At 52.6% G+C, this 27,085-nt stretch overlaps 2 protein-coding genes across 2 annotated transcripts; one reads left to right on the top strand and one right to left on the bottom strand.

Moving 5' to 3' along the window:
• Positions 1–57: 57 nt before the first annotated feature.
• On the bottom strand, positions 58–5,135 carry LOC137476350 (NACHT, LRR and PYD domains-containing protein 12-like). Its single transcript, XM_068194568.1, has 7 exons — positions 4,798–5,135; positions 2,404–4,093; positions 1,751–1,879; positions 1,331–1,501; positions 959–1,132; positions 664–834; positions 58–498 (listed from the first exon to the last, which is right to left on the bottom strand). Exons 1-7 carry the CDS (start codon positions 4,841–4,843, stop codon positions 246–248), a joined length of 2,634 nt encoding a protein of 877 aa, XP_068050669.1. The 5' UTR covers positions 4,844–5,135; the 3' UTR covers positions 58–245.
• Positions 5,136–7,569: 2,434 nt separating this feature from the next.
• Positions 7,570–25,216, top strand: CEND1 (cell cycle exit and neuronal differentiation 1). The gene is made up of 2 exons (XM_068194596.1): positions 7,570–7,725; positions 17,107–25,216. The coding sequence occupies exon 2, from the start codon at positions 17,274–17,276 to the stop codon at positions 17,664–17,666; it is 393 nt and encodes a 130-aa protein (XP_068050697.1). The 5' UTR covers positions 7,570–7,725; positions 17,107–17,273; the 3' UTR covers positions 17,667–25,216.
• Positions 25,217–27,085: the final 1,869 nt, after the last annotated feature.

Here is a 27,085-nt window from a genome sequence, read left to right on the forward strand (position 1 = left end):
GCGATGTGAGGCAGGAAGTGGAACCACAGACACATCCCTGGGCGTGGTGGGCTGAGCGGGGAAGAAGAGCACAGGAGCATTGCTGGGATTGTCTGCAGGGCCTTTATTTATCAGTGCCAAATGCCCAGAACTGTTGCCAGCAACAGCGAGGGGAAGAGGCAGAGGGCAGGAGCCGGAGCCCACCCCGCAGATGCGGCAGGATCTCCTCCCTGTGCCCCGCGGGTGGGGCGGGCTCAGCCCCGCTGTCAGCACCGAGAGCTGGGCTGGGAATGGCTCTGGCTGTTGGAAGGACTTGTCCTAAAGGAGGGGAGGTCTCCTGAAGGAGGGCAGCGCCTTCCTGCCCCCTGCAGCACCCCGCGGTGGCAGGGCAGCCGGGCCATGGCCCCTGCCTGCGGCACGTCGTGCTCCAGGAGGTTCCCGATCTTCAGGGCGGGCTGCAGAGCCCGGAGGGCGGCCAGTTCCTGCAGCAGGGCCTGGCTGGAGCCGTCCGTGCTGAGCCTGGGCGTGGAGGAGGCAGGAGAAGAGGAGAAGGTGCTGGAGCTTGTGGGGAGGGAGGTGCTGACCCTGGCTGGATGCCGGTGCGGCCCTGCCTGTGCCGCGGCCTGCGCTGCCCGGCTCGGGAATGCCGGGCATGGAAGGGGCCGTGGCAGGGCCCTCACTCACCCGAGGCTCCGCAGCGGGCAGGCGCGATGCCGGAGCTGCTGGCAGAGCTGCAGGACGCCGTGGGCTCCCAGCTCGTTGTCACTCAGGTCCAGGCAGGTGAGACGGGGCCCCTGCAGCAGCCACGCAGCCAGGGCTGGGCAGGAGGCGCCCGACAGCCGGCAGCTGCCCAGCCTGTGGGATCGAGGGAAACAGGGAAGGAGGGCTTTGGCTCCTGCTCACTCCACTGCTGCAGGTGGGAAGGAGAGAGGTCTGGATAAGTAGGAGGGTGCACTGGCCCATCCTGCAGCTCCTTTACCGCAGTGTCTGTAGCGGACAGGCGCAGTGCTGGAGCCCCTCACACAACAGCTCCACGCCGGTATCGCGCAGACCCTCGCTGAAGGACAAATCCAGCTCTTCCAGGCAGGTGTTGGTGCTCAGCACGGCAGCGAGGTCCTCGCAGCTTGCACTGGTGATGCGGGAATACCGTAGCCTGATGGGAACCCCCGGGAAAACCCTCAGAGACTCCTGAGTACCTTCACCACCATCCCACCATGGTGTCGGTCTCCACCTTGGTGCTCCTTGCCCAGGAAGTGTGGGACAGAGGCACGATGCTGCCCCAGGGGGACCCTTTGGCGTGCCTCCCAAGCTCTCAGGTGTGAGATGCCTGAGTGATTCTGGAGGTGCTCACCGCAGGATGCGCAGGCGGCTGCCCGGAGTCCGCAGCCCCTCACAGAGGAGGCGTACGCCACTGTCGCCCAGCGAGCTGTCAGCCAGCTCCAGATGGGCCAGGCCCGGGTGCTCCGCCAGCAGCGCTGCCAGCTCCGCACAGCAGCTCTCGGACAGCCGGCACCACTGCAGCCTGCGGGAGAGCATGGAGAACAGGGGCTCAGCACACCTCACCTGTCCTGGCTGCTCACCTGCCCACCAAACCCGCGGGACAACACCGACCCTCAGGTGAAGAGGGCCTGGCCTCCCCATGGTTGCTTGCCATTGTCCCCAGGGAGCAGCGGGGCAGCACCAACCCACTCGCCCACTGCACTGCGGTTCGGGTGCCCCCACCCACACCCCGGATCCCAGCCCTGGTTTGGGCTGCACGTGCGTCTCTCACCGGAGCACCTGCAGGGCACTGTCCCGGTGCCGCAGAGCCCGGCAGAGCAGGTGGATGGGGCAGGGCAGCTCCTCCCGCCGCCGCACGACGAGGGCACCAGGATGTCCTCCGGCTCCCGAGACTCCAGAGCTGCAGTGAAACAGAGCCGCGGGTCACGCGCAGCCCTCAGCGGTGCTGGCAGCTCCCGATTCTGACACCAGCACACAACCCCCCCACCCCGAGCAGAGCCTCCAGCTCCTCCGGAGGGACCTTTGTGGCTTTGGAGGTGGGAAGGACCTCGAGCATTGCTGCTGGAGCCACCGGGGGAGATGTAAGGTAAGTCACAGGGTGCACTTAACATTCCAGCACCAGGGATCTCCCTTTGTGAGGGAGAAGGGTGACACAGGAAGCCAAAGTGACAGCTGGGCACAGGCGGGCCTGGACAAGTCGAGCCAAGAACTCCATCACCATCAATCCCACAGTGGGCAGCGGATGGAGGAGCCCATGTATTCCTTATTCTCCCCAAGAATAAGTAAATCTTCTGCTGAAGAACCAAACACCAAGGGAAAGGCCAGGCTGGTGTTCGGGAGGGAGGAGCTGAATCATCCTTTGGGGCAGACAAAGAGAAATCTTTGCAGCTTTGGGTCATTAAAGCAAGGAGGAGCAGGACTTACCAAGGCACTGACGCATCCAGCTCTGCCTCAGGATCCTGCCAGTGGAAGGAGCATCCCTGGAGGGTGACAGAGCCCAGCCCAGCCCAGTGCTGGATGCAGAAGGAAAGAGCCATCTGGTCGTACAGGGTCAGCTTGGTGTCGTGCAAGTCCAGGTCAGTGAAATGACCCAATGCACTTTGTGCAAAGCTCTTCTCGTTCATCTCAAACAAGAAGTGGAAAGTGTCCATCTCCGAAATCTTCAGTGCTTGGCTAGGGTGGGAGAGGCCTCTGTGCCTCCCTTGAAGCCACTCCAGCAGCTCTTCCCTGGCTCGTGGTGAAATTCTGCACCCGATGGTTTTGTCCATGTACTCTATGGATTTCTGGCTGAGCAGACCAAAAAGGAATCGCACTGTTACATTCAAATCCTTTCTGGACTTGTAGCTTTCTAACAATTTATTTACATCCTTCTCAAGCCTCCCCAAGCTGCCGACCATTTCCCCATCATCCTCCAGAACGTAAAACAGTGCTGCAAAAAACTCCTGGAGGTGCAGGTGGGTGAAGGCATAGACACTCCCATTGTCTTCTCCTTTTCTTGGGATCCTTTCATTGAGGAAGTAGGGGAGAAGACCTGGCTGGTCCAAGCCATAGTCTTTGATTTCCTTCTCCTCAAAGAGGACCTTGTGCTTCCAGATACCCTCGGCAGCCAAGGAGCAAAGCTGGAGTAGGAACCGCTGGAGGACCTGTGGGTTGTCCCTGTCCCTGTGCTTCAGTAATTGGGAGAGGTAGAACATCGTCATCCCTGTGGTGGCTTTGGAGCACTCAAGGAGGTTTTTCTTCCCACAAAGCTCTTGTTCAAGGATGGTGCAGATGGTCCAGCTCATGATAGGGATGACACACAAGCTATAGAGGATCTCATTGCCTCTCACAAACCTGAAGGCCACATCTGCTTTGTTGGGGTTCTCAAAATACCGGTGGAAATACTCCTCCCTCCTGGCTGCTGAAAATCCCAGTATCTCTATGTAATACTCACCCTTCAGGCATCGCCTCAGGCTTCCAAGAGCTGTTGGCCTCATGGTGATGAGCAAAGAGGCTTTGGGGAGCACAGTCTTCTTCAACAAGCTCATGAGGGTGAGCTCCAGTGGCTTCACCTCCCTTGGATCAGAGCTCAGCTCAGCTTTGGGGTCAACCAAGGAAAACCCCAGGGCCTCGAAGCCATCAAAAATGAACAGGATCTTTTTCTGGTCATCCAGGATCTTCCCAGCCGGCACTCGCAGATCAGGACAGCACTGTGAAACCAGGTCTGCCACGCTGGCTTCCATGGGAAGGGCGATGGCTTTGCAGTCAATGCAGAAGACAAAGTCAAACTGCGTGTGGAGTGTTCCTTCTCCCCACTCCACCATCACCTTCCTGACCATCATTGTCTTCCCCATCCCCGGGGCTCCCACCAGCACCACAACCTGTGGGGTTTGCCTGTCTCCGCCGGGTTCAAACAGCGCGGTGGTGGTGGCGGCTGCTCCGCTGCTGGCGCTGGCACATCCCTGGCCGGTTTCCACGGCTCCATCCTTGGCTCCGTTCTTGCTCCGAGGCTCCCTGGTGATGGTCAGGGTGGTGAAGCGGCTGTGGAAGGACGAGCTCTCCCTGGGACAGGTGCCCAGCTCCCTGTCCTGGCGGGACTCCTGGCCCATGTGCTCTCTGCTGTCCCACCTGCGCTCTGTGCCAAGAGGAGCAGGGTCAGTCCCCAGCCCAGACATTCCCCACCAGCCCACCTGTGCTCCCAACACACCAGCAGCCGTTTATTTCAATGCTCAGTTCTTTCCTAAGTCTGGCTGGGGCACAAGGGACACAATTTGTGAGGATTTGGAAACTCTGGTAGGTTGGGTGTTCTTCTTCCAGGTCCTGATCCTGATCTATCAACCCTTGTTTTATCATCCTCATCCACCTGGGAGCAAATGTAACTGCCTGGGGCTGCCTGCAGCCTCTGACTCAGGGGACAAGGGGCTGTCAGCTTCCAGGGAACAAAGGCACTGTCCCTGGGCTCCTGAACACAGATCTCCACAGAGATATCCTTAATCCCCATCCCAGGAGGAAAGAATCTGCCCAGGTGGCTGCCAGAGCACTGGGTGAGCTTTAAGGTCACTTCCAACCCAAAGCATTCTGTGATTTTAAACAATGCATTTATCGAGGAATTACAAGCCCATGTAATTCACTGCAGGGATGAGCTGCCTAGACAGAGCTGGTGACCCTGTCCCCAGAACAGCTTCAACAAAGAGTGCCCAGGACTGAACTCAGGCCCATGCCAGCTGGTGGGGAGGCTCCAGGTGAGGCTGCTCAGCATTCTGGGCTATTAATAGTACCCCAGGGGGAGCAGGGCTTGGATTTTCACTGCAAGGACTTCCTGCTGCCAGAGAAACCCACCTTGGCTGCTGCAGTGAGTCATTCCACTGTGAGAAACGTCCTTCATCCTGCTGTCCTGGGAGTTTGAGGTACGGACAAACAGCGCTGCCCAAACAGCCACAGGGTTTTGCTGCTGTGTGGCCTTTTCCCCCCCTCTCCAGCCGTGGGAGGGTTGTAACTGGGGCTCTAGGAAGGGAGAGAGACTCCTTTAGAATCTTTGGATGCTCAGGGATGAAAGGGGTGTGAGCCTGTGCTGTGACCTTGCTCTCCTGGTTTGGCTGCTCCAGTTTATGAACAGGGCACCTCTGTCTGGATTAGGAGGGGGTAACCCTCTTGATGACTTTATTTTCTGTGAATGATGATTTTCTTTCCATGATGGAAAAAAAAAAAAAAAAAGCTTTAGGATGATGTGTTTAGTAAAGCAGCCTTTGAGGGATACTGGGAAAGGGGGAAAGGGTGTCTTAAGGCACATTGGGAGTTTAAGGACTCCTTATTTCCCTGCTCAGAGCCAGACATCACACTGTCCCTCCTCCTTGCAGGATGTCAAATAATTCTGGGGACTACTGTTTCTCTCTAAAGGAAATGGTCTCAAGTGTGTCAGGGGAGATCTAGACTGATTATTGGGGAAAATTTCTTCACTGAAAGGGGTGTCCAGTCCTGGCACAGCTGCCCAGGGCAGTGGTGGAGTCCCCATCCCTGGAGGGATTTAAAAGCAGTGTGGATGTGGCACTTGGGGACATGGAATAGTGATGGCCTTGGGCAGTACCGGGGAATGTTTGGTCCTGATAACTTCAGAGGGCTCAAACAATTCCACGAGTCTATGCTCCTTCCCATGGATGCTGCTGCCACCAACATTCCCCTGTGGGTTTTGCAGGCGGGAGCTCCCCAGGAGCCAGGGCTGTCCTTATCCCTGCTAACTCCTCCTGGGAGGTGCTGTGAGCTGAGGGGGAGGGGGCAAATCCAGCAGCACCGTTTCTAAAGGTTTCCTACTCCTTCTGACCTTGAGAAAGCCATTTTCACCTTGCTGTGTCTCAGCCAGGGTTGCTGCTTGCTGTGCCTGCACTGTTAGGGGGGATGTGTCTCTGCCACGGGGAGACGGGGGAAGTGTATTGTTTTTACAGCTTTTCCTTTGCTTCCCTTTTTCCTACCGCAGTAAAAAAAAAAAAAAAAAAAAAAAAAAGAAAAAAGTTTAAATATAATGTGAATCCTGGTCTGAGGCGTGGTGTGAGAGCATCACATGGGGCTGTTTATCTCCTAAGGCAGAGGCAGAGTGTGTGAACATAAGGAAACCGCTGCCAGAACCCCTCATCCAGGCTCTGGGGACAAGACCCTGAGGTTTCCACTTGCAGGAGGCTCCCTCCCTCCTCCTGACACCTTGAGGATATTCCTGCCTGATACAGAAGGAGCAAAGAGATTTTGCTAGGGAAGTGGCGGTTTGGGGGTGTCACCTGCATTAAACTGTGGATTTCCACCAGCTTTGCAGGAATTCAGCCCCTCTGCTGCTGTCATTAGATCAGCAGATCTGGGAGGTGTTAGGAAGGGGAAGCAGCTGTTTGGAGCCATGGAAAGGTCCTGGCTGTGCCTGGCACAAGTCTCTGAAAGAGCAGGGAGTGCTGGCACTGCTGGGACCAGACAGCGAACAGAGGGAACATCAGCATCAGCCACAGCTAATCCTGTCCGTGCCAGCCTGTCTGAGCTCAGCTGGCTCCTGGAGCCAAGAACTACAAAAGGAATAACCTTGCTCATCCCTGCCCCGAGGGGGTGGGGGTAGCTGCATCCCAAAGCAGCCCCTAGAAGCACAGCATGTCCTGGGTGATTTGGGTTCTTGCATCCAGCCCCTCATTCTGCAGCTCTCTTCAAACACAGGCAGGATTTTTCTTTGCAGTGGGATTTAAGCAACCTGAGTATTTTTTAGACATGACATGCACCTGGCTGGGCACTGGTGGCTGGTTGGTGGGTCCTGAGTAGCTGATGGAGGCAGATGGGCAAGTAGCACACTGCCCAATTTGCTCTGAAATAAGGGCTAAAAGAGCTCCAGATAATCTCAGAACCTGCTGAGCTTTGGGATACAAGCAGGAAGTGACACAGGGATGGGAATTTGAATGGGAACCTGTACCTGGTTGGAGGGGTGAGGCTGTAACAGAGAGGGCTCTTTGCTTTTAGCTGGTGAGGATGAGGAGTGGGAAGAGGATGAGGAGGAGGTGGCTGTGTCTGGCAGTGCCTGGCTGGTTGACAGCACTCTGCAGTGGGACTGGGCTGCATGCCCGGCTCTGATCTGGGAAGGGGTGTCAAACAAGGAGCAGTCTGGGGAGAAGGGAAGCAGAGCTGGCATAGAACTACCCCAAGGTGCAGTATTTCAGTGACCTCCCTGCACTGTGCAGACCTTCTCCTTGGCAAGTCAGTTTTATATTCCTTAACTCACTGCCAGGGATCATCTCAGTTGGAAATGCTTTATCCTGGTGGGGGGAGGCTCATACTCCTATTGCCTGTGGTCTACACAGAGGCATCCCAATTTGTCAGGCTGGTCTGCTCCCAGGTATTTTTCCCAGTGTGTCCTCCCCACTTCGTTGCTGTGTTTCAAGTAATTGCTGCAAATCCAGGCAGGATTTGGAGGAGAAACAAATGGAGCAGCAGAGGGGTCACTGCTGCAGAGACAGCCCTGAACTGCTGAGCCAGCTCAGCCCCAAATGACAGAGGATGTGGAGATGCAGCTGGGCTGCCTTTACCACCCTGCGGCCCCCCCCTTGGCATCCTGCCCCTCCAGATCCCAGCCCTTCCCTCTGGATTGGAGCACCCTCTCCCCCCCTCCCTGCTCTCCATCTTCATGCAGTCTGCAGAGGTGCATTGTGGGAAACTCCCAAGTTTCCCCCCCCTCCCGCCTGCCTCCCTCCCTCCTCTCTGCGCAAGAGCCAGCTCCCAAGGTGTGACTCGTCCGGCCGGAGGACAGAGGTAAGGGATGCCGCTGGGATGGGGGGCGCGGGATGGCAGGGCCGGGGCTCCCGGCTCCGGGACGTGTGGATGTCCTGCGCAGGGTGACAAAGAGAAATGGAGACGTGGAGCGACCTGCCCAAGGTGAGTGTGCACCTCCTCGCAGCCGCCCGGGATGGAGGCCGGGGGCTGCCATGCCGGCTGCCTCTGGAGCCGGCACTCCACAGCTTTCCCCGTAAGAGGCAAAAAGTGCCTTTTTGACCCCAGACAAGGAGCACGGTGAGGATGGCCGGCCCCGAGAGGCTCCCTTCCCGTCCCAGCTCCCATGTTTTGCTCCCTGAAGGTCAGGCAGCCACAGAAGGCGTTTCTGCTAATGCACGGGTGCCTCCTGCCCGCTTCCTGCCCGCAGCTTCCTGCTGCCTGCACGTACCTGCAGCCTCCGCCGCCTTTGCGAGCTGTGCCGCCCAGCCCGAGCGGAGCCTTTCCGCCTGATCCGAGCCGGGCCGGGGCAAGGAGAGGCCCTGGATGCCGCAGCAGCGTTCCGGAGGCAGGAGGGCGCCGGGCACGGGGAAGCGGAGCCGGCCATGTGCCGGAAACAGGGCTGCTGGGAGGGAGGAGGGGAAGCAGCAGCCCGGGCTGAGCTCCTCCAGCCTTGGCAGGAGAGCTGCTGCACCTCCCTGCAAGGTTTTGAGCGGTTTTCCAGCTGTTTCCCCCCCTCCCATCTGTGTGGACAGTGGGATTTCTTTGCCTTTTGCTCTGCCTGGATGGATTTAATGACTCTGTTTAATTCTGTCCGTCCTGAGGCAGGAGGGAAGCAGGAACAGCCAGCAGATTGGTTCAGCCTTCACCTTTTCCCAGGAAAGGGGGTTGTTTTGTTGGGCAGGGACAATTTGATATCAATTAGGGGGTGTATCCGTCGATTTGACCCTGGGCTTGCGCTGGAGAGGAGCTCACAAAGGGAAATCTGCCCCCAAAAAAAGCCAACAGGGAGAAAGATGTCAGAGGCAATAGTGCCTGTTTTAAGGGAGAATATTGCACCGAAGGAGTGGGAGAGGGGTGGATACCAGACCAGGCCTCCTGAGTCACGGTGGGTGCTTCCAGGGAGGGAAAGCTTTGGGAATGTCTCAGGCTCTTCAGTCTGATGTCCCTGCTCTCTGCACATCCATGTGCATCCCTGTGATGTGTGCTGGCAGGAACCTGTTGATTTGCTTCTGTTTACTTCTCTGTCCCTCTGATGGCTTCTGGGGAGGTCCAAAGGGGGAAAGAAGAGGATTTTAAAAATTGAATCGAGGTCAGGCTGGGAGAACTTGGGCATTGGGACAAGAGGAGGAAACCTCCCCGCCGCAGCCCCGTTTTCCTGGGTGGGGCTTGGGCAGGATGCCGTCAGGAGAGGGAGGATGGACTATGCTGGATTAAGCTCCCTGCTTCATCTCAGGACTGACCTCCAAAAGTCTGACCTTCACAGGTTTGACCTTCAGTGTTTTCCATCTGTCCTTTCTCAGCCACAGTACCCCACACCAACATCTAACCCTGTGATATTGTGGTGGGGTGGGGGAAGAAATCCCAATTCTCCCCTGAAAGTGCATTTTCATCCAACTGCATCCGTCCCCTCCCCTAGCAGGCTGCTGGGATGTGGGGCTGGAGAACACCCTGGCACATCATCCCCATCCTGGATCAGGTGTCAGTGCTGGCAGATGGGGCGGCGGGAGGGATGGAGCTCCCTGAGCAGGGATCTCCATGCTCGAGGAGCTTCGGCCATCCTTCCCCAGATGCTTTCCAGCTTTCTGCTGGGAAGGAGAGTGCCCTGGTGTTGCTGCACAAGGTAAGGGATGAGTTTTACCCCAGAGAGTGTGGGAGCCTCCCTGGAAGGGCACTGCCTCGTGTGGAATTGGCCCCTTGTCTGCCTGCAGTGCCTTCTTAGATTTCAGCTGCAGAGCAACAGTTTTCAGGCTGATGCCTGCAGATCCAGGGGCTGCCAGGTTCCAGACCCAGCTCTGCATGTGAGGAATTGCTTCCAGAATCTTTCTGCTGGCCCCAGCTGAGCTACAAAGGGAGTGATGCCGCATCAGGCAGAAGGGATGGATTTAGGATGCCCATAAACTGGGGAGGGATGTTGAATTTGCTGATGCTTCCTGCAGTGGTTGGGGCTATTTCAGTGTGTCACATATATTCCACATCTATTTTTGCTTGTGGATATTGAATTTGTGATACAGGACCGGGAGGAAGACACCTAAATAGCAAAATCTGTCAGAAAGGGAATCAGCCTTCTGAAGCTGGGGACTGGCTCGTGGTTGCTTGGGGAGCAGCACCCCAATTTGGAAGCATCTGCTCTCTTCCCAAAGGCTTTTCCCAAGTGCTGGCAGGCCTGGAGTAAGGAGCAGGGCTTTGTGGTAGGAAGGAATGAGTATTCATCATTTTTCAAGAGGCAGGGAATGTTTGCTGACCTTGTCACATTATCCCTGAGCTAGCATCACAGATCCAGAGCTGAGCAGGGAACCAAGACAAGCCCCATAGTCCCAGCCAGGGTGTTGCTAGAACTGAATTTTTGGCTCTGGGAGGGCTGGAAAAACATCATAAAGACATTAACTGTGTTTGCAAAAGTCAAAACACGAGGAGTTGCCCAGGGTAGGGTTCAGGATGTACCCAGATCCCTGTGAGGTGTCACACTCATGGGTTAAGGCTCCAGGATTCCTATTGCTGCAGTGTCTCCGAAAGTGTTCCCCTTTATTGCTCCAGTGCTTTGATCCAGTGTCCTGACAAATAGCTGCCATGGAAAGAAAAAGTCAAGCTGGCTGAGATACCTTTCCTATGTGCCCTGAATTTCTGTATTGGAGTGAGGGATGCCCAGCCCTGCCAGGGAGAGGCTCAAGATCTAACACCTCGTGGTTTTTGAAAGGTAAAAGCTACAGTTTTTCTCTGCTACAAAAAATGGAACTATACAGGGGAAAAGAGAATTTGGTTTTGTGTCTGAGGGGGGTTCAAACCCAAGATTAAAGTGAGATTAGCACAGCTAATTGAGGTGCTCTGAACTCTGTTTTAGGGGCTTGGGGACTTCGTTGGGACCCTGAGGAGCCAGGCTTTGCAGCAGGGTATTTCCAACCCAGCCTCAGCAACGTATTTCCAGATTCTGTTGAATTCTAGAAATGATTTTGCTGTAAGATGTGTCTGGGAGATATATCCGTAAGATGGGGGGGGTGCTGGTGGCACTTGAGGGGCCTTGCCAGGTGTGACTTCTCTTGCTGACAGCAGGCCAGGGCTGTGCCAGCTGTGACTCAGTGCCCACCCCTAGGGAGTCAGTCGGAGCACGTGGCTGGAGACAAAATCTTCTCTCTCCCACGGCTGCTTGGCAGTGCCTGGTTTTTGCTGTGCATGTGGCTGTGTACAGACAGTGTGTCTTACCAGGGTAGCTTGGAGCTGTGTTAGGGGTTAAACCCCTCCAAAAGAACACCGGTTGATCCCCTGACAGGCGTGTGGTGTGTCTGAAATGCTGCCTCCATCTCGCAGAGAATAAAATGTCTGCCACGTCCATCCCAGGAGCTCTTTGGGGACAGGATGTGTGTGGCTTGCAGAGGTGACGATCAGCTCAGAGCTTGTCATCTGCAGAGGTTGTGGTGTAGAAAAAGACTGTATATTTCCTGTTCCTGTGCTCTTTCTGGTGGGGAGATTGAAGTGCTGTGTCACCTGTGTGGGCAGCATGGCTGGGCAGCCTCTGGAGAGAACACTGGCAATGGTGTCACACCTCTGTGCAGCTGGTGGCCCAGGGTCTGCATCCCAGAGCCCTTCCCTTTGCAAATGGAGGGCAAAGCTGCCTTTGCTGGGCTACAGAAACTCGTCCTGTTCCCACACCTCACCTTGGTGCCAGGTACAGCCCAATCTCTGAGTGTGGATGCCTTGCCCAGCCTGGAGAGAGGGGACGTGGCTTGATGGCACTGGGAGTGAGAAGGGGGGTCCTGGCCACGCTCTGGGGGCTGTGGGGGCGGTGGGGACAGATGTTTGGTCACTGCCAGCACCAGCTGGATGAGTGAGGAGCATGCTGGGGCTCAGAGCAGCTGCAGGAATTGCTGCAGCCATGGAGCAGAGGCTTGGCTGGCAGATCTCCCCCCGTGGCAGCGATTTGAGGCTGCTGCCATTGCTAAACTACTTCCAGTAGTTCAGCATTGCTAAACTACTTCCAGCAAAGGGCTTGTTTGAGAGGGAAATGTTTAATCCAGGGATGGGGGGAGGGATGTGGGGAGTAACAAACAACAGATTGGGAAAAGGATTCATAAATATCTCATCAGAGTGAAGTGGGTCACCAGTGTTTGCTGTGACTTGGTGCTGCTGTCTCTGAGGGTTGGATTTGGGAGGGCTGGGAAGCACAGCAGGCTTCTGTACAGTCTGTTCCCTGGCAGTGCAGCACTGAGGCCGTTCAGAAGCGCCTGTGACAGGTGACTCTGCTGGCGTGGGGTTTGCGTTGCGTTGTGTCACGTTTGCCGTGCGTTGCGTCAGGAGCTGGGGGCTGAAATAGCCTGGAAGGGAGCTAAAAATCCTCCTTGGGGAGCTGCTCATGGCAGCTGAGAGAACACAAGCTCCTTATGTAAAGCTGCTTTAATATTTATGGTAATTTCAGAGGTGGTGCATTACCTCATCCATCTTCACTGCCCTTCTTGGGCAGGGGGAAAGGCTTAGTCACTACTCTGCCAACCTTCTCCTGAGTGCTTGCTTGGCATCTACCTGTCTTTAATGCATTTATTCCCCCAGCAGCTCAGAAAAAGGGACAAATGCTGGTTTTCCCCATCGGGAATGGGCAGCTGAAGCACTGGGAATACTGCTCAGTTGCAGGAGGGGACTGGACACAAATCCTTCTAGGCCTGACAGATCACTCCACGTGTGACAGAGAGGACAGGCACAGAGCCCTGAGGACAGTCCCAAAGGACAGGGTGGTCCAAGCTGCATTCCTTAGGAGAAGGTGGAGGAGAGTGGGATGGTGAGAGTGCTGGGAAAGGAGCTCCCTCTGCTGCACCAGAGCCACCTTTGGTGCCAGCTGCTGTTTCCTTAGGGAGAGCAAGAGTCTGTCTGTCCTGTGCACGAGGGGATGAGTGCCTTTCTTCCAGACAGGCAGGAGTGACAAAGAAAGGAAGAGGAGATTAGGGGATGAGGGGGAGGATTTGAAGATAAAGTGTTTCCTGCCATCTCTGGCTCTTTCTGCACAGCATTGCTCCAGGTCACATGTGGTCAGTAGCTATTTCCAAGATGGATGTTTCCAACTGGAGGACACTTGGAGTGTAGGGATGGACCTTTGTTGCAGGATAAATCCTGATACATAACCCCACTGTGTTGTTAAATCCTTCCTTGCTGCCAGTCTCAGTGTGGCAGTCAAGGACCTGATGGAAACGCGCTGCTTTTCACGACAGAGGGAAAAGCCCTGTGGATGAGCTTCCCACTGCACACACTGCTCCCAGACCCACACCCCGGAGCAGCTCCTCGGTCTTGCAAAGTGACTGACTTTTCCTTCCAAATGGAAGCAGTAGGGGAGGATGAGAGGATTTGGAGATGGGATGGGGCTGGTCCCTGCAGAGGGAAGGGGCCATCCCGATGGAGCTGTGCTGTGGCACAGCTTAGCAATGACTCATCCGCTGCGCTCGGTGCAGGATTGATGCAGCTTTCATCTGTGCACGCGGGAGACAGAGGAATAGATGTGTTTGGTGATTTGCTGGGATTTGAGGCAGGAAAAGTGCCCTTCAGGGAGCCAGGGGAAGCTGTTCCTCTGCTGGCCTGTTGCTCTGGCGGAGGGCAGCTTGTTGCACTGGGTGAGTCCGACTGCACTGACCTTGAGAGCATCCCAGGGGAGCTGTGGCGTTTGTGTGCCAATCTTTGCAGCAGCAGCAGCGATTTGGAAGGCTTTCCTTTTCCTTTTTCTCCTTTATCATCCCTGGTTTTATTATGCCAGCTCCCTCTTCCCAGCCTGGGGAAGAGCTGGTTAGCTGCTGGCAATGAGAACCTTCCAGAAAGGGCATTGATTGTTAAACAGAAATAGCGTGGAGCAGGGAAAAGGGAGGGAATGAAGCCTGTCTCCCACAAAATCTTATTCCCAAGTGCTGCTGCCTGTGTAGGAGGCAGAGAGGGAGCTGGAAGGGGGAGGAAAGGGTAGACAGGCAGAGACAGCAGCTGACAAGAGAAAAGGGAGGAATGAAAAGATGTGAGGAGCTATAAAGAAGAAAGCAAAGGTAGGAAAATGTGTCATTAGAGAAAAACTTGGTGTGATGGAATGAGGGAGGAGGAGGAGACAAAGGAATGGGGGGAACCCCCATATGCAAGCTTAGTTTTTTGGAGTGAGGAAAGCACCTCTTTCTTCAGTCTGGGGGAGGCAGAGGTGCTTAAAGATGAGCCCATGGCCATGGCCTTGGAAGTACAGGATGGAGAGGAGAGATGATTCCCAAGGTAGGGAACTAAGAGCACACAGAAGTGGGTTAAGTACTGGGATGGAAGAGGATGTGCTGCTAAGGGTACCCAGGAGCCAGAAGAGGAGCCAGGCCAGAGGGTCTGGAGAGGTGCTGGATGATCCTGTGGCTGCTTGCAGTGATGGAAAACCAGAGACAAAAGCCCTTTTGTGCAGGCACTTAAGAACTGCCGATATTGATTTTTGGCTTAGTTTGGTTTCTACATCTTTTGAAACCTTTTCTAAGCTGCATGATGGGTTTGTGTTGCTTTTAGTGGAAATGCACTTAGAATCAGGAAATTCTGTTTGTGGCAATGCAGGGCATGGCGGCAGGACAAAGCTCCTGGCTCCATGGCTCCAAGCAAAACCAGCTTTGGTGCCCCCAGGAATCTGGATCAGTGATGTGGATAAGCCTTGAGGTGCCTGGGCTGTGCAGGGTCCCCATTTCTCAGCAAAAAGGTGAGTCTGCCCTCTCTGATTTACCTCATGATCTCCATAGGCTGCACATGATTTTCCTAGGGAAAGAGCAGAAGTTTAAAGCTTGGTCCATGTGCTGTAACCACACGAATGTCAGAGTGTGTGAGTGGCCCAGTTAATTGATATCAAAGCGACAAAGAAGGTAAATTAATATTTATGCCATGATTAATCTGACTCTCCCTGCTTTAACCTCCGAGCCCACTTCAGTTGTGGGCTCCACTTACTATTTCTTTGTGTCTCATTGTACCAGATTGAAAAAAAAAAATAAAAGGGTAAACTGGTCCCAAACCAGAGGAGCAGAGTCCTGGGAGTGACTGTGTGCAGCCTCAGCTCTGGATTTATGTAGGACTCGTGCTGACAGAGCAGTATGGATGCTCTCTGGAAAAGATAAGGCAGGTGATATCTACAGAAATATTCCAGAATGAGCACTGAGAGGAAAATATTCTTGCACTTGGCCAGGCCCTTGTTTCCCTCCCACGCCCCAAGCCACAGCGAGGCCCGAAGCTGGGTGAGCATCCAGGGTGGTGTTTGTGTGGTAGAGGATGCCCAAGTGTCTGATACGTGCTCAGCAAGCCGTGAGAGAGGCACAGTTTGGGCTTTCCATAACAGTTTAGTATCCCAAACTAGGGAATGCAAGCACTGTCCAGCTGCAGTCAATGAGAAATACGGGATTTTATGGTCACCCAGCCTAGTGCAGCGTGAGGAGCTGGGCTGGAAATCCTTGTGGGCCCCTTCCAACTTGGGATATTCTGTGAGAGTTGTGGAATTCCATGATTTTGGCACTGTAGTTCCCTCAGTCTGCTCCAGCTGACTGGTACTGGAGCAGCTGGTGTCCACCAAGCAATGGCTGGCAAGGGAGAGCAAGAGAGGGAGGTCTTTCCATCTTATACTTAGGAGCCATAAGGTGTTGCTCAGCTTTGCTCTAGTCCCAAACGTGTAATTTCTGTGAGATTTCCTCCACTCCTGCCTAAATGGAGATGAAAACCCCATGTTTGTCAGCCTCTTTCCCAGAAGAGTCAGCAGCACAGATCATTGCTGCAGTCCTGGGACTTCATTCCTGTCGTTAGAGAAGTGATCTGCCCTCTGAGCTGCTGTGGAAGGAACCTTTGCTGGCTGAGGTTTTTGAGGAGCCTCTTCAGCTCTCAATCCAGACAATGAGCTCTGATTTCACTTAGCAGGCAGAAAGCTCCCGGCAGGCTCCTGGCAGCCCTGAAGGTCAGCAGGGAGCCAGCAATGCCGGCGGCTCAGATCCGATGCTGCCTCCTGGTTACTCTTTATTTCCCGAGCTCGGAGCTGATGTGGTGCTGAACTGCCAGAGCCTGCTGGCAAAATGCCCAGTGCATTGTCCTCTCCTCCCATTACATGGAAGTGGAGCCACAGGAGCTCAATCCTCAGCTCACCCTGCCCTGCCAGGTTTGTGGGGTGAGGTTGTTGTGGTAGTTTTACGTCCCCTCAAAGTCCACTTTGTGCCTTTGCTGAATTCCCGTGGTGCAGCTGTGCTGTTCACCACTTCCACCAGTTCCCTGGGGAAGATAGCCCCAGCTGATCACCAGCTTCCTCTTTGGCTCCATGGGCAAGTCCAGCAAACCCTGAAAGGAGATGACAGGACTGAGATGCCTCTTATCACCAAGAGATCCAGCTCTGCAGTAAATCCGAGCAGTCAATTCTCTGTTTCGCACCAGCTGAGGATCTGGCACTCTGTTTCGCTGTTGCTCTACCAAACTGCTGGTAGAAATAATCCTTTTATCCCTGATACCTGTGAGAACTGAGGAAATAATCCTGGTTTTCCTGCAGTACTCATCTGGAGGGAGAGCGTCACACAGGATCACATATGGATTATAAATGGATCTTGGGATAGTGCTGCAAAAGGAAGGGTGGAGGGTGAGACAGGCAGGGAGGATCTATCCATCTGCTTTCCCATGGAACAAAGTGTTCTCTCCTTACCCAGAAGGAATTGAAAGGGTGAGCAAAGGCAAAGATAGGTTTATTTGGTTGGATGTGAGTTTGTCATTGCTGACAAATGGCCTCACACACACAGCCAGGATGGACTCAGACTACAGATGCCCAGAAGTGGCAGTCATAGATGACAGTCAGTCCAACTTGTTTGATGTTCCTGTTCGATATTAGGAAAAAAATCCTTCCCTGTGAGGGTGCTGAGGCCCTGGCACACATTGACCAGAGAAGCTGTGGCTGCCCCATCCCTGGAAATGTCCAAGGCCAGGCTGTACAGGGCTTGGAGCCCTCTGATCCAGTGGAAGGTGTCCCTGCCCGTGGCATGATCAAGGTGAGTTTTAAGGTCCCTTCCAACCTAGGCCATTCTCTGTTTCTGTGACTGTTACAGGTACAGAGCCTGTAGTAAATGCTTTGAATGGAGTTCACAATTCTGAAAGAAGGAGCCAGCAGTTTTCCAGTCTTCCTTTCTGTCCTCCTCCATCACCCCCAGGCAGAGCAGCACTGGCTTGCTCTGCCCTGTCACTCACCTCTCCTTGTTCTGCTTCCCCCTCCAGGTGCTGTACCATGTCCAGGTAGGACACTGCCAGCGTAACAAGCATCCCAAGACAACTGCTCCCAGGCCTTGAGCTCGGGTGGCTCCTCTGCTTCCTGCAGCAGCCGGGCAAGGGAGAAGAGCTGGGATAGCCCCGCGTATCCAGTCGCTGCCCACAGCACCCCTAGGATGGATTCCAAAGGCAACGTCCGAAGCGGAAACAAACCCGACGCCAAGGCCGCCAGCTCTGGGAAGCCAGAAAAACCCAACCCTGGGCCTGCCACGAATGCAGACAAGAAGGAGGCCCCCAAAGAGCAGCCTGCTCCTGCCACGGCCACCAAGAAGGCAGGCGGTGATGCCGCCATCGCCAACAACCACAGCAACCTGAAACCCAGCCCCGCCACCACGGAGACGCAGGAGGCCAGCGGCCAGTCCCCTGACTCTGACCACAAGGGAAACAGCTCCGAGGAGTCACCGGGCAGCTTCTTCGACAACATGAAGCCCTTGATCATCGTCGGAGGAGTGGCGGTGGCTGCGCTGGCTGTGATTGTGGGAGTGGCATTCCTAGCCCGGAAAAAATGAAGACCGAGACGGGGCGGGGATGAGAAACCCAGCCCAGCTGTACAGCTCCTTTTGAGACAAATGCATGCAGAGAAATTCTATACATAGCTATATATATAGAGAGCGAGCTAGATAGGTCAACAACAAAACACCAACTGCAACTCCAGGGTCTTGTTCAAGACAACTGTGCAAGTCTGACCCGCTGTGGGTAACTCCATGCACTCAGTGTGTTCTTTCATGTACTATATCTTGGCTTATTCCGCTGTGTATGGATTATAGCTTCTCCTGATCGGTGTAAATGACGGTGTCCCCTCCCCTCCCCTGCTGTCCTCCCTGGGAGACACCCTCCCCGCCCCTTGCAGTCCCGTTTTCAAGTCCAAAGTGTTCTACGTCCCATTCGGAGTCCCAGTTTGTGTTTTGGTTTCTGTTTGGTTCTGTTTTAACTTGGGCTGTGGTAAAGAAGATGGAAGGGGAGTGCTAAGGCCTGGCTCTCCTGTCACGCTGGGCTGGGGGTGTTTTCTCAGCCCGCCCTGGGACAAGGGAAGCGCAGGGGCAGTGGCAGGGAAGAGGCAGCTCCCTGACCCAACAGCCATCCCTAACTGGTGTCTGTGTATCTGCCCCTTGTCATCCCACCTTGGAACACCCTCCAGGGAACTGCTCCGGAGGAACCAGGGCGGCTGCAGCGTGGCAGAGCCAAGTGTGAGCCTGGGATGTCACATCAGGTCACTCTTCTGGCTGAGCTGCCAGCGGGACAGTGACCAGAGGGGCTGTGCTGTGGCCCAGAGAAGTGCCATCGCAGCCTTCAGGATCCCAGGGCTCGCCAGGGTCACGTGGGCAGCATTTGGAAAAGAGAGACTTTGTTTTGGATCTAGTATTTCCTAAACTTAGGCTGGGCTTTGCAGGGTGCTGTAGCCTCAGTCCAAGCTCCCTCGAGGTTGGCTGAACTATTTGTGTTCATTTTTTGGGATTTGGATAAGGCTTTTTACTGGATTTTTTCCCCCACTGAAGGCTGTGGTCTCTCAGCACATGGGAAGACAGGAAAAGGGGGAGACATGAGCTGGTGTTAGGGCAGAGAGGACCTGGGATCCCATGAGAGTAACACTGACCTGCCTGCTTTATACCAGAGAAATCCCTTTCAAGGGCATTGCAGTCTGTCCTGGGTGGATTTCTTACCTCCCTCTTGACAGTAGTAGCAGGGATTTGTAACGTCCACACTTTGGAAATGGAAACAATTCCCAGCCCTTGAGAGCAGCCTGATTTCATGGGTGAGTACCTTGGCTCTAAAGCCAGACCTTTTGAGGGGGAGGAGAGAGGGTTTTTAGTGCTTTGGACGATGCTCAGCACTAAACAGCGAGAGGTGAGGGGTTCTGCCTCTGAAAGCTTCCATTAGGCTTCTCTTGGCTGTTGCAAAACAGCCAAGTTATAAAAACCCCTTACATTTTGGGCTTAAGTTGGGTCAGAGATTAGATGAAGTCCAATGGGAGCTTGGCAGCGGCCACAGGGGCTGTGACACAGTGGGGTGAGTTCTGTTACAGAGCCCATCATGCGCCTTTAACTGAGATGGATGGATGGATGGATGGATGGATGGATGGATGAATTCAGGGGCTGCAGAGATAGAGGGAGGTGTGCATTCCTCAGGTGCTGCCTATGCAGTGTCTGCCTCTGGCACAGTCCCTGGACGGGCCGGTGAGGGGGTATAACCTGACCTGGCAATTCTTCTCTTGGCTCGTGTCTGCCTTATTTACCTCCAAATCTGACCTGCTGAATGCACATGGTCTTGGAATGCATGGCTACTCCTATGGTGAGCTCAGAAAATGTTCCCAAAGGTCTATGGCCTCTGGGAATACCAGACACTGTGTCCTGGTGCAGCTGGAAGTTGATCTCTCCACCTTTGCCAGCACAGAGACAGGAGCAGGCGTGTTGGGCTCACAGGAGTTTTGGGAAGCAGGGCTACAGCTCCAGGTGAGATCCTGGTAGCCTAAAACACTCTTGGCATGAGCTGTGGATGTGTTCCCAGCAGCAGTGTGTCACTTACAGCCTGGGGAAGGGTTAGAGGGTTAGATGGGTCCTCCTCTCCCCTCTTCTGAGGGGAATTTTCACAGGGAGTTTTGCTTACATTGCTCAGAGGGAAGGGAAATCACCCCCTCCTGCTCTGGTTCATGTTGTGCCAAGTAGGGTAATGATTTTCAGACTGACTTTAGTTTTCAAGAGCTGTTTCTACCTTTCCTGCCCCCTCCCTCCCTCTCAGCTCTGGCCTAGGATTGTTTTTAGCAGTGTGTGACATTAGCCACAGCATCTATCTATTCTGCCCTGACCAGCATAGATAGATCCGGTGAGGAAAGTGAAGAACCCGCTCCACTCGAGTCTCCAGTTCTACTTTCTAAAATGTTTTTATTTCCTTGTCTTCACCTTTGGCAACAGAAGAGGGGGAAAACAGTTCTCAGCTAATGGCCTTAACCTTTTCTCCATCTCCAAGCCCCGCTTGCCCTTAGAGCACTCGGATGCAAGGCCACCAATTTCATCCAGAAGCACCACCGAGGTGGTGATGTGGCTGCAGCTCCTCACTGGGGCATGTTGCTCGTTAGAGCCCTCCCTGCTCAGCAAACCTGGTATGTTCTGTTTGTAGGGGGTTTTTGAGCATGGTCTGTCCTGTTCCCAAGGGATTTTCCTCTTCCTGTGATCACTTAACAGTCTGCTGTCGAGGTTCAGCACCTGGAACCCACCTCTTTGGCAGTTTGGTTTGGAAAACATCTGTCTGTGTCTGTGTGTGCCTTGAAGCACCTCCTGAGTGTGTGTGTGTACAAACCTTCACGTTGCATTGCTGCAGTCTGGGATGGGGAGAGAATCCAAGCTGGAGATGCCCCTTCCCTGCATTCACACCAAGTGTCCATGATGTCTTTTCTGTGCCATTCCCACTATGCCATGCAGCTCCTCAATTCCTTTCTGGCCCTGGTTTCTCCTCAGTGCAAGGAATGTCTGGCTGATGAAGTGCTGAGTGTGTGGTGTGCTCGGAGCCCTGAGCCCCTGCTCCCCAGTCATGTGGGCTCTTTGCTTTAAAATGAGGCACCTTTAGACTATCCTGGACTGTAGCACTTTTCCAAGTGTCTAGTGTTGAGCCGGGCAGATCCAGCGTAGATGCCACAGCGCGCCGCAGCCCTGACTTGCAAACAGCTCCTGTCCTGCCTTACTGTGCCAGGCTGTGCAGTGCTTTCCTTCTGAGCCAAAAATGTCCAGCGAGCACCGGGCTGAGGGAGCAAATCCCCCTCTCTCAGCCCCAAATCTGTTGAAGCAGAAGGCTTTAATGACTGACCTCGCTGTGCTAAATAAATAGTTGTCTTTTCTCGTACTGAGCACACGCCGTTATTTGCTTGATGTCCTTCTTTGTGTGGTTTTTGTGCTATGAAGTCCTTCCAGTGACATCTCCATGGGGACAGTGAATTAACACTTAAAACTAATCAGAGTCTGTGCTTGGGGTTTGAAGAGATCTAGATTGCTAGTTTACTTTTTTGATCAAGTCGATAAATTAAATATTGGCAAAACTGATTGCAGACCTTTCAGCTTATCACCAAAACTCTCGATTGAATCACTGCACCCGATCTCAATCTCTTTATAAGGAAACATAAATTTTAGTTGAATATAAAAGATGTCATTTTGCTGTCTTGGACAACTCAGTAGAAGGTTTTTGCTGCTTCTATTTTAGGAGAGATGAAATGGATTATGCTTCTGCTTCCTCTTCTTGCTGATTTAATACCCTGTAGATAAGTCCTGTTATTCCTAACAGTGCTGCAGCAGGATGAAAACAAATCTGGCAGCCGGGGGATTATGTAGCAGCATTTTTGGGAGGGTAAGAATGCATTCCTGTTTGCCTGGGGCTCACTTAAAGCTCGCAACAGTCGCTTGCCCTGAAGCATTTCATAGGGGGCTGGGTGATAAACTAAACATCCATTTGTGTCTCTGATGGGCTAGAGTTTGAAAGTTGAGCCATAGGATACTGAAAACAAGGGGAATTTTTCCATTGGCTTCACCATGCTCTGGCCTTTCAGTTCTTGTTGGCACCAGGGATATGATCACAGGTCATCATAAAATTGTCTCAATTACACATTTATTTTTCAATTGATACAAATGTTCCTTAGGCTGAGCGTAAGGGAAGTCTGTTCTCTGAGGCAGCCCTTCTTATGCTGGCATCAGGATTTGTTTATGAACAACAGCAGTGCAACCAAAAACTCCTGGAGCTGGTGAGAGATGATTTATGCCTTAAAATATTCCCTACTTTTCCTGGAAACGCTACTGGGGTGTAGAATTCAGTGGCCTTCTAACTATTCTTAGAATTGGTTGAAAATAACAGTGCTGAAGATTGGAGAAGAAAATGATTCTTCAAGAAATAAACCAAAAAAGGAAGGCAATGAAAAAATATGTTTGAAAGGTGAAATTCTTGGAATTTCAATCAGCTCCATGGAAAGCTTCAAGTCAATGAAGATTCTGAAAGGGTGCAAAGAACAGAGCAGAGAAATGGAGAGAAAAAAACACTATTTAATTATCTTAATAGCTTTGGTAAGGACATACTAACTTTTATGTCCTCTTCCCCCTTTTTTTTTCCCTCAGAAAAAGGCAAAAATTATGAGCTCTGGTGCCATGCAAATTAACCTCTGCTAATTGCCTTTTCCAGATGAATTCCTGCTGGCTCTGTGCAATGTTAAGGGTTAGAAAAATACCTGAAGTCTTCTCTAACCAACTTTGCATGATTCAGGATAATTGCCAGGACATCAGGAGGGGCTGTGTTCTCTTTTCACATTATGACAAGGACTGCAAATGCATCCTGCTCGCAGTTCCAGCCTCCTGGTCTACCCTTCGTGCTGGAGCAGGAATGCTGATTCCCTTCCCAGGCCTTGCAGCATCACATCCCATTCATGAGCTGGCTGCAGTTCTGCTGCACAGGTTGGGCGCTTCCCACCACAAAGAGGAATTTGCTTTGATCTGGAGCATAACAGCTCTATATTCCAGTAAATTCTCCCTGCGGGACATTGGAATTGGGAATATTTCCTGCTATTTACACTGGAGGTATTTGATCCTTTACTCTTTTGGGTAGAAATCTGCTGATGCTGAGGACTTGTTGGCACATTTTGGGTCTTATGAGTGACACTTGGCTGACAGCCCTAAAAAGCCTGGGAGCCTGTGGCCCCATTCAGCAACCCTCAGGGGGGTTTAATCCACTGAATAAGGTGGATTTATGATGACTTCTTCCTCTTCTTTTTGAGACCATCAGTCCAGCCCTATAACCTGCTTTCCTTTTAATTCCCTAATTCCTGGGATGTCTGTTCACACCAGATCTTCAGCTGCTAAAAACTACGGGGTTCCATTGGTTTCTGATCTGATCATTGCTTGTTCTTTCCTCCTTCTTTGGCCACTGCACTACATTCTCTTTTCTTTCCCTGCTTTCTTCCTGGGCAGCTCTGCAGATGTGGCCTCTCCATAGCCCAAGGCTGGGGCAGATTTTGGGTTGTCTGAGACAGGTTTTAGGTGGGTCCCCCAAAAATACAGGCAGTGCTGGGCCCCCAGAGTGTGTGTCACAGCAGAGAATGTGAGGAGCTTTGATCTGCCCTCACCTTTGAGGGTCTAAGTCTGCAACAGGCTGAGTGCTCATCTGCCACAGGATTTGTAATGGATGACAAATCCCCAGGAAGGTCCCTTCTTGTCCTTCCCTGTCTGTCAGGCGTGAGCTGTTCTGGCTGCTTAAGAGGGGCTGACATGGTGTGAGCACACACCGCACTTGGCTGCAGCCAGAGCTCTCTCAGCCCTCTGGAGCACTAAAAACTGAGGGAAAAGAGAAGTTTTGAAGTCGAGGACATGTACTTCTGCTGGCCTGGAAGGATCAGCTGTTGTGTCAGGGGTGAGGGTGCAGGAAGTGCAAGGATTGTCTCATTTCAATGAGCTGATCAGGTGTCACTGGGTGATAGGGAACTGTGGGATGTCTGGGCCTCTAAAATTCACATTTCATTCAATTGACCATAATAGGCCTCAAAATCCTGTGAGAGATCAAAGCCTTTGTCTTTCCAAATTCATGAGTTTGGATCTACCTTGTGCTACAGCTCTGCTCGCTTCTGTGGACCGTGTGTGCTCGGATATGCAGTACTCTGGGACTCGTGCCCTCTTTGATGCTCTTCAAATGAAATAGATTTTTTTCTGCTGAAAAGCATAACTTGGGTTAAACAGGCTTTGGACTGGCTGTTCCCATTTCTCTTCTGGTTGTTCCCAGCTTGCAATTCTCAAAGAGTTCCATCACTTTTCCACTTCTCAGCCTCAGTGCAGCATCCCAAGCATGAATGTGCAGGTTCTTTCTGTCTGTGTGATGATGCTGCAGCACCAAAGCTCCCACCAGGACAAGAGGAATCTTTAATCACCTTCCACCAGTCACGTCCTGCATCATATCCCTGGTTCTGCCACGGCTGCTTCAAGCAGCCAAGCTTCTGGGGCAAGCTGATAAGAACAAGGGTGCCACACAATTTTCTTTGGTTAAAAACCAACCAACCAACCAACTTGGGAATAATTTGGCTTTACTGAGTTTTGAGCAGCCCTTCATACCCTGGTGCCTTTTCCCAGGACTGTTTCAACTGAAGCCTTTAAAAGTTGCAGTTTCACCTCCCCAGGAAACCAACTCTCTTCCAGTGGTAGGTGCAGGTCGGCTATCAGTTTGTGGAGTAACTAAAATTTTAGGAAGGGAACTCGAAGGTCAGATTACAGGGGATTTTTATTTTGTTTTTGGTTTGTTTGGATTCTGTTACTTCCCCAGGGACTGATCCAAAGCCCTTGGAAGTCAGACTGGAATGCCTGCTGTTCCTTTGGAAGCCTCAGGCACCTTTCCAACGATGTTGGTGGGTTTTGAGTCAGCTCCTGAGTGTGTTTTCCAAACGATAGGAATTTTCCAAGTGACACCTTGATTTCTTCCCTGTACAACCAGACCTGCTTGTCACTTACACACCTGTGTTCAACATACAGGTTTGGGATATTTTTTTGCTCTCAGAAACACTATGCTGCTAGACACATTTCCTGGAGGGAAATGGACACCTACCTACACACAAAGCTATCCAGCTAATTTATACCTTGTTGAATTTATAATCTTGTCTATGCTTCTATGGACACTTTGTATGGGCTGCAGCTCAAATCCTAAAATAGTCAAGAATTTTTTCCTTTCCCATATAGTATTCTATTTACTTTGACTTTGAAAACAAAAAAAGCGTATAAATGCAATAATGCAGGTAGACTAGAAATACTAGATTGAAAATTTAAAGTAGTTTAGCTTGTCCCATTGTGACTGACAGTGTTGTACGACACCCAACGCTGTACCCTGACATTTTCCAGGCTTTCTCTGTAGCTGAATCTAGTATTAGCTTTGGAAACCCATTGTGTGAGTGGTGGGTGGATGGGTCGGAATCGTGTGCTCTCTACACACTGTATGTTACATCACAAGCTGTATGGCCACTCCATATGCTGTGAAACTGTAAATGATTCCCAAATACACCTGTAACTCTTACCAGGATTGTGAGAAATAAACTATATATAGATATATATACACACACATAGAGAGATTGTATAATTCCTCCCGTGAGCATCTTCGTGTACCTGGGGGTGTGAGTGGAACCTGCTGTGACCCCTCTGGAGGTTGTCTGGAGAAAGCTGTGGCTGCCCCATCCCTGGACACGTCCAAGGCCAGGGTGGACGGGGCTTGGAGCAACCTGGGATAGTGGAAGGTGTCCCTGCCCATGGCAGGGGGTGGAACGAGGTGAGCCTTAAGTCCCCTTCCAACCCAAACCATTCTATGATTCCCGGATTCTATGTCTGTGTTTCCCGAAGGCTTGATGTTTTCTAGGTGATCCCACTGAGAACTGTGAGAAAAGGCAGTTCCTGCCCCAGATAAACTCCTGCTTGCCCAGGGAAAGCAGGCAGAGGATGATTATTTTTATTCCCAGATAGGAACTAAATTGAATTGTAGATTTACCCAGAGACACAGGGGAAACATTTGTGATCCAAGAGATCTCCTATCCTGCAGGCTGGTCTCCAGCCCATTGTTTGCTGTGACCTTTCTCCTGCCAAATTTATCCTGCTGATTTTCTGGTTTTGTTTCTAAGATGGCCTGGGAACACCTCCCAGACAAACCATTCCCTGAGCACTGGGTGATGTCTCTGGGGTCCCTGTGCACAGATTCCCTCCAGGCTCTCGGAGGGGAGGAGGGTTTTGGCAGCACGTGTCACCGCACAGGGTTGATGTTGTGTTACACCAGCTCCAATCAGGGTACCGACAGAAGCCTGCAGGCTTTTGGAAATTAATTTCTTAAGAACTGGGCAGAAAAATCCTGTAAATTCCACAGGGTCAGGAAAAAGGGCATCCTTCAGCTGCAAAAGTGTAATCATCTGAGGGTTTTGCTGCAGAAACACAGCTGGGGACTCGAGTTTTAGTTTGTCTTGACAGGCGCAGGAGATCAAATAAGTTCCTGTTTTCTGAGTGGGAATGTTGAAGCTGAGAGGCTGGGATGGGTGGGCGCCTGACCCTCCCACCGGCCCCAGTCAGGGTGTGTGGAATTGCACATGCAGTGCGGGCAGCGTAGGGAGGATGGGAAGAGCTGATGGAACTGGGGTTGGACGGCACTGTCCTTTGTGTTTGTTTAAAAAGCACTGGAGTCACAAGCAGAGAATAAGGACCATAAATGCGATGCTCTGTGATATAAAGGCTGAGACTGCTGGAGTGGCACTAAATCCTGAAGTACCCCACACAACAGCGAAACCAAATAGCGAATGAGATGCTTTTTTTTCCCTCTTGAAAAATAATTTTCTGCTATCTAAGCTGGAGCGGTGAGGAACATCCAGATTAGCCAGCCTGCGGATTCAGAACACAGTTCTGGAGAGAAAAGGAGACAGATGATTGAAGAGAACGACAAGGTGCCATAAGCTACAGTTCCTTTGGAAAACCAGGCTGGATATTAAGCCCTTTCAAATAAACAAATAAAGCCAATAGTAGAATTGTGCTGTCTTTATTTTACACCTTTCATTTCGTAACGGCATCATGTCCGTAACGCACGAGCAAGGAATAAACCGATTAAATTCACACAGGGATGACAGATGCAAATGCAGAAATACAACACTGGGGTTTACAAAAGTGGGGAAATGAGGAAACAATTACAGTTGCCGATGGGACGTGGCACTGGGGGATTCTCGGGACACCGGAGGGCTTTCAAAGCGCGCGGCAGCGGCGGCAGAACTCCCTCAACGCTTCCCGGGCTTTTCCGCTTCCCGCGCTTTTCCCCCGCCCCTCAGCGCTTCCCGCGCTTTTCCCGCCTCCCTCAACGCTTCCCGCGCTTCCCCCCCCCCGCCCCTCAGCGCTTCCCGCCTCCCTCAGCGCTTCCCGCGCTTTTCCCGCCCCTCAGCGCTTCCCGCGCTTTTCCCGCCCCT

Source organism: Anomalospiza imberbis, chromosome 6 (assembly GCF_031753505.1).
Source record: "Anomalospiza imberbis isolate Cuckoo-Finch-1a 21T00152 chromosome 6, ASM3175350v1, whole genome shotgun sequence".
NCBI classification, from domain to species: Eukaryota; Metazoa; Chordata; class Aves; order Passeriformes; family Viduidae; genus Anomalospiza; species Anomalospiza imberbis.

Excerpts from the sequence above, each read along its gene's own strand:
- LOC137476350 (XM_068194568.1), bottom strand. The coding sequence starts at position 4,843 with ATGAAGGACGTTTCTCACAGTGGAATGACTCACTGCAGCAGCCAAG. Across the intron at positions 4,094-4,797 it reads GACTCACTGCAGCAGCCAAG|AGCGCAGGTGGGACAGCAGA; the intron begins GTGGGTTTCTCT and ends CTCTTGGCACAG. Across the intron at positions 1,133-1,330 it reads AGCCGCCTGCGCATCCTGCG|GCTACGGTATTCCCGCATCA; the intron begins GTGAGCACCTCC and ends GGTTCCCATCAG.
- CEND1 (XM_068194596.1), top strand. The coding sequence starts at position 17,274 with ATGGATTCCAAAGGCAACGTCCGAAGCGGAAACAAACCCGACGCCAAG.